The sequence below is a fragment of the Gymnoscopelus microlampas genome (assembly GCF_963454915.1).
Source record: "Gymnoscopelus microlampas genome assembly, chromosome: 4".
Taxonomy (NCBI): domain Eukaryota; kingdom Metazoa; phylum Chordata; class Actinopteri; order Myctophiformes; family Myctophidae; genus Gymnoscopelus; species Gymnoscopelus microlampas.
Window position 1 is genome coordinate 21739009 of NC_139941.1, and position 6999 is coordinate 21746007.

Consider the following 6999-nt stretch of genomic DNA (forward strand, 5'->3'; position numbering starts at 1 on the left):
TTTGTACTTGTATTTCTACACCACTACATCTCAGGCAAATATTGCACTTTTACTCCACTACAATTATTTGAAACTTGAGTTACTTTGTAGATTTTGATTATTATTATAAAACATTAACTACTTCAGCCCTGTATACATTTCGGCCATTTGAAAATAGGCGACGCCACGCATTGTGAGCTTATATATCTGCTATTTTCAAAATACTTTTATACATTTAGATTTTATTTTACACATTTGAATACTTGTGAAATGGGACAATCTGCATTATGAGTACTTTCTACTTTTGGTACTTTAAGTACATTTGGATGCCAATACTTTTGTACTTTCACTCAAATGTTGAATTCCGGACTTGTACTTGTAACAGTATTTCTACATAGCAGTATTGATACTTTGTATTTAAAAAAAGATGTGAGCTACTTTTTTTCCACCACACTGTCGTGAAGTGATGTCATCTGCTGGGTCTGGGAATTGTGAATGAAGCTCCGCCCTCTCATCGCTGCTTTGATGTTCAATTCAGTGAAACGGCCAGTTCAACACAACAGGGCGGAGGAGGCCGAGGGACACAATTAACAATAAGCACCACTTTGCACCGAACGCAGGGTAAGAAAACTCATCTTTACACATAACTACAAGTTTGTTGACAGGGTCGGTTGTGACATATTGTAGTTGTGCTTGTGTTCTCCGACAGCAACGTGATTAAAAGGAGCAGGTGTTTTCTGAAATAGACCCCAGGACCGTTACATGGACATCATGACGCCCAAACCATTGCGCCACACGACGCCTCGACCCCCATCATTACATCCTCATGGATGCGGGATTTTCCTGTGTTTTACCCGTAGTTCTAGAGCTACTTTTAGAGAAACCATGCCCATACATGTTTATGTGCTACCTATAAACCAACCATGGCTACAGATGATGCCCAATAATTGATTGTGTTTTATCTTTCTTTCAAGTGCTCACACATGCTGATAGAGAAAGATAGAAATAGCCTACAGCTATAGAAATATAGCGACACTATATAGGCTTTATAACATAGACATATTGCGTTATTCACAAATAATAATCAACACAAACGAGTTTACATTTGCTTAACCGTAAATTAAATACCACACGTTTGTGAATTACAATGTAGAGGCTATATATAGCGCCATTTTGAAACGGGTAGACTATTCTATTTAGGACCTATAATGCCGTTTAGATGTAAAATTATTATAACATTATTTCTTCTGTGTTGCCGTTTGTCTGATGAACATGACTGAACTGGAAGGCTATGACAATAGAACAGAACGGCATAGTCTGCTGTCTGTCTGCCCATGCAGGCTGCAGAGTGCAGACATTATGCTACACCCTGGTCCTACAGTAGATGGCCGGGCTGTGACATTCCCAGCATAGTGTTAATGAATGGCTAGTCTAGTCTGTGGATGTGTTTTTCAGCAGATAAAGTGACTTATAATGTCCCCTTGCCAGACTTTCTGATCACTCCCTGGCTGGCACACAATGTCAAGAGAACGTCACTAAGGTGTCTATGTTAAATGATTAACATTAACGCTGTGTATAGCCTACTATGATGGTCATCATGTCCACCTAGCCATGGTTCACATGACGCTTTATGACAGTCATGTTTCAGGGCTACATTTCCACCCTGAAATTTTGAAAATGTGCCTAAAACACAAATGCTAAACCAAGGAAGAAAGAGTGCACACTGTTTAGCTATCCCCATGCAAAATGAGTCGTCGTTTATGCTGTAGCTCATATTATGAGACAAATGACGCCCATTGTTTAGGTTTCCTGTGTCATCATGGTATATTTAAGCTTGGGAACGCCTGCCCCTCCGGGTATCATGCACGGTGCACCTGTTGTCAGATTTGAGATTTGACCATAATACTAGTACTTTTTTTTTGTACAATTTTGTTCATAGAAGTGAAACAATGAAAGGTCAGTTCACTCATATGGCCATTAAGCCAAAGCGGACAATAACCCCAGACAGTCACTTCCAATACTAGCCAAAACACCCATAAGCAGCCAACAGCAGGAGCTGCATATTAAAAGCGATGACATGCCTCATTAGACCCATGGGCACACAATATGTGGTAGTGCGATGATTAGAATATAAAAAAAAAAAAAGTGAATATTGCAATTATGTTCGAATAGCAACCTGCTGAACGAGCATTCATATTTTGGGGGCTGGTCCTAGAAATAACTACAGGACATTAAATGCTTGCTCTTAAAGGCCGGTCCACACCAATGCAACTCCTTGCAACTATTATCCCCAAATGGCACCGGTCTGCAACTGGTCAGTCCAGACTTTTGCAATTTCTGGTTTTAACTAGTTCATTCTGATAACGCTTTATTTTTATTTTCATCTGCTCTGTAAAGTGACTTTGAATACCTAGAAAAGCGCTATATAAATCGTATGTATGTATATTATTATTATTATTAAGCTGCAACTAGTTGCATTGGTGTGGACTGGTCTTAAAGTTCTTTCCATTTTTGGATCATTTAAAATTTCAGTTTCATGGTTACTGTTAGAGGCTGGTGTGTGTTCTGAGGGAGCTACATGAACTGGCTGTACACAAGTATTGGTATCTTATATTTTATCCCCTCTCCTCTCAGGTTTTCTCTCTGCAGTGCAAAATGAAGTTGTCTACAGTGGCTGTGCTGTGCCTGTCTTTGCTTTTGAGCCACACCCATTTCTCCCTGGCAAAAGGAGGGAAAGGGGGAGGAGGCTTTGGGAAGACCTCTAACCGCGGTGGAGGCTCCTCCTCCAACTCCAACCGTAACACAGGAAGTCGAACCAACCAAGGATCTACCTATCCCAAACAGCCACAGCCAGGCTATCCTAATCAAGGGGGCAACCCTGCTGGAGGATACCCCAACCAAGGGGGCTACCCCGCTGGAGGATACCCCAACCAAGGGGGCTACCCCGCTGGAGGATACCCCAAACAAGGGGGCTACCCAGCTGGAGGATACCCCAACCAAGGGGGCTACCCTGCTGGAGGATACCCCAATCAAGGGGGATACCCTGCAGGAGGATACCCTAATCGACAGGGTTACCCAGCAGGAGGATACCCAAACCAAGGTGGCTATCCTGTTGGAGGGGGGTACCCAAATCAACCTGGCAGAGCAGGAGGATATTACCCTAACCAATACCCAGCTGGTGGCTATGGTGGATATGGTGGTGGAGCTGCACATCCTGGAGGCTATGGATATGGTGGTTATGGTGGTGGAGGTGGATACATAAACCGCAACCCCAACAACCAAATCATGAGCCCTGGCTATGGAGGCAGCTATGGATATGGGGGGCATGGTTACGGTGGTGGTTCTCCATTTTCCCGCTCAGTTCAGGGAATGGGAATGGCTCCCTCTGGGAAATCCATGGGGTTTGGGCGCACTGCATTGCTGGCAGCTGGAACAGGGGCTGTGGCGGGGATGGCACTGGGCTATGGACTGGGAAGGTTCCCTCGTCCACCCTTCCACTTCAACAACCCTCAAGAGGAGCAATACTATAACCACTACATGTACAAAAGATATGGCACCAGGTCCACTGACGAGAATGACTACAGCAGAGACTATAAATTCAGCTCACCCCCTGTACAATATGACAAGTACATGGATGCATGCATGAAGAGGACAGATCTGCTACCCGCAGAAAGTCCACGGAAAAAAAGTGAACCCACCACCACCACCACTACTACTACGACCACTACAACGACTGCTATCGGTGCCTCAGCCTCAAACAGTGTTGGCAACATCACATTGGAGAGTAATGGCAACAACACATTGGAGAGTAACAGCTCCGCAACGGATAAGCCTCTGACCCCTGCACCCATAACCCCCCCACCGGCAAAGCAGCCCGGCGTAAAGCCTCTGCCGCCGGCTTCAGTAGACGTCAGTGATGATGATGACGAAGATACAGTCAGCATTGTGGAGATTGGTTACCCTGCGCTGATTGAGCAGCTGAAGGCCAGGAGGTGTGTGGAGCTCTACATGGTGTACTCTGAGAAATACATGGAGAGGAACGTAGGAGGACCCACTGGAGCGTCACCGCGCCCGGGGACAAGCCTCCATGGTCTTCTAACTGTGGTCTCCAGCACTGCGCTGATGCTGCTGAACAGCAACATGCTGATGTTGCACTGAGACATTCACACGAGGCGTTGGAGGAGGGGCGGGGTTGGGAGACAGTGAAAGCAGGTGCTACACGGATGAGGAGTGACAATGGAAGTGAACGGGTTGGGTGTGTGTGTGGTGGTGGTGGGGGGGTGGGGGGTGTAGACCGCAGTGCATACAATGATTATTTCATTACATTATTCCGAGTAGCATAAAGATGGAGAGAGTAAAGAACAGGTGGTGTATGTTTGACTCATTGGGACACTTTATATTATGTGTGGGTATATAGTTTTCCTTTTTTTGTTTGTTATATTGTTTATTACACCAGATGTAGGCATTGTATCCTTGTGCACGTGCATGGCTGGCACAACAAAGCTGGCAGACTCCATTGCAATCCCCCAAATACGAATTTAAATAGAGAATTAAGCTAGATCAGTGAGCTGCCCAATCATAAGCCCTGCACTGCCAGTTTCCTTTCCTGGAAGAGAAGGAGCCCATGAACTGCACTCAAGTGCTGGAAGTTTTTCATGGCCATGGGGGAAATAGGCCCATTAAATCCATTTAGGTTGCATTAAACAGATTTTCTGTGCAAAGGATGCAACAAGATCCTCTCTGGGTTTGTTAGAGCCTCACTCTAGTCTAAACACTGAAGCTTGTGGTGGGAACATGTGCCAATCTCTGGTTGGCACAAACACAAAGCATCTACAAAAATGTGAAAGAAATTGAAAAGTACTGAGTGGCTCTGTTGATTATAGAATAAAGAATTATTATTCATTCGATAAGGTCAGTCTTTGTTTCCTCAAGTAGTTTAATAATTGATTCAAAGTTCTTTGTGGGAGCTGGTACTCTCTCTTCCCTGCCCCTCTGTTTGTCTGTCAGTGGGGGAGGGCAGTTAAAGTTAGCTTGCACCTGTGAGGTTTATAAAGGTGTAGCCATGGCGATGATCTGTGTAAACAACATGGAACTGCAGGGTAAAAATGGAGTTGAAACTGTCATGCATACTAACATCAGTCAGAGTGGCAATGGGGGTGGAGAACTATGTAGTCAATGAGCTGAAAAACAATATCGATATCAGTTAATGAAGGATCAAAATACTGTAACTCTTACTATGGCTTAAATCTGCAGTCTGCCAACGTGTTAACATAACTGCTTTCATACCAGCAATTATAATATTACTAATACTACCAATTCTGTAAGCGTAAATTGTCTATGATGCAACATACAGTATCTACTGGATTATTGTCACTTAATCAGTGTAAGGCATGAAGAAATGCAAATGGCAAATCCAGGTTAATTATTTAACACTAATTTTATGTACAGTAGATGAACTGATGAAGAATGATGCAACACTTCACAAGAAGAGAAACCATTCTCATTGTTCTTACATACTCACCGGATATAGCATCATTACATCCATTGACCTTTGACTCTGCTAGTGTTGTTTGTAGAATGTGCTTATACTGTCCATTTAAACTAAATATTTGTGTCCACACACATACACACACACTGTACGTATATCCACTCCACTAGTGAGTGTTTACTCTCTCGCCTGATTGTAAATTGTTCTGTAAGTGCTCTTATGTAAGGCTTGTAATGTGCAGATCTGACCTGGATCTTGCATTCTTACCCTAGGTTCTGGTTGATGGGTTGGATGTCAAGATCTAAACTAAGATTTTTATATCATGGAAATCATGCTTGTTCTATGAACTGAAGTGTGTTTTATGTTATGTTATGTGTTATGTTTCTACATTCATTGTCTAAAGCTTTAATGTATTTGAGTATATCCCATGTAAAGAAAATCAAGGTGTTGTTTGCATTCCACAGCATTTATTTTGTTGGCTTTTACATTCAGAAATATAAATTCTGAATGTAATATTCAAGATCCCATAGAATCAGCCCTGTAACTTCATCCTTATTTGTCACACAAACGTGAACATGATCATGGTGAAACGTTTGTCAGATTTGCATTGTAATTGGGGCCTCTATCATGTGACTTGCACTTTCCCCTTGCCTAAGCTTGGCTTGTTTAATAAACTTCTTAATCCACTATGTGCTTTTCTCATTTGTGCAATAAACAAATGCCATGTTTTTGTTGTGCAATGGTTTTAGTGGAAGTTACTATAAAATTCCAACAAGATAATATTTTGCCTGTTCACAATTTTGGGGCGAACTGAATACTACTTCCTCTTGTTTTGTTTAGGCTTTTAACTTGGGTTATGTGAGATATGTGAGTAGACTGCAGTATATAGCCTTCTATCTGTTGTAGAGAGAGGGGATGCTGATTTGATGCTGAGGGGAGTGGACAGGGAAATGACATTCAGGCCCAGAATTGCCAGCCCAGAACACCCACTGCATTTTGGCTCATTAAAATGATCCTTCCGCTTTAATATTGTTGAAGCCTATAATTGTTGATGCCAAAACATAGTGTATTTATGAAGGACTACATGTGACACCACATCGGCACTGTTATGGCAACACTACTAGTTTAAAGGTTATTATATGAAGCATACGTGACGGATTGTCATCACTTATGCCATGGATTGTTATAACCTACGGTTCAAGAGTTAGATGCCAAAATGTGAAGCGACCTGTTAATGCCACTATGAGGCAGATTTAAAAAATGTGGGGTGCCAGTTCTTGAGTTTGGGACAGAATATGTAGGAGTAGTAGCAAAAAGTATGGAATACAACACATTTGGGACAGGCCTACCAGGAGTTTGCGTGCAAAGTTACACGAAGATCTGCTTTCTGAAAATCTCTAAGAACGTAAAAGAATGTTGAAACTTGTTTTCATTCAGAAGCAGCAGCGCATTCAGCCCTAAGGGGTGATGGCAAAATAATACTGACCATTGTGAGGAACCCTTTCACTGAACGTTCACTGAACTCCTGACTT

At 42.7% G+C, this 6999-nt stretch overlaps 1 protein-coding gene across 1 annotated transcript; it reads left to right on the plus strand.

Moving 5' to 3' along the window:
• The first annotated feature begins 506 nt into the window (after window positions 1-506).
• Window positions 507-6154, plus strand: prnprs3 (prion protein, related sequence 3). Its single transcript, XM_084055676.1, has 2 exons — window positions 507-600; window positions 2614-6154. The coding sequence occupies exon 2, from the start codon at window positions 2635-2637 to the stop codon at window positions 4135-4137; it is 1503 nt and encodes a 500-aa protein (XP_083911802.1). The 5' UTR covers window positions 507-600; window positions 2614-2634; the 3' UTR covers window positions 4138-6154.
• Window positions 6155-6999: the final 845 nt, after the last annotated feature.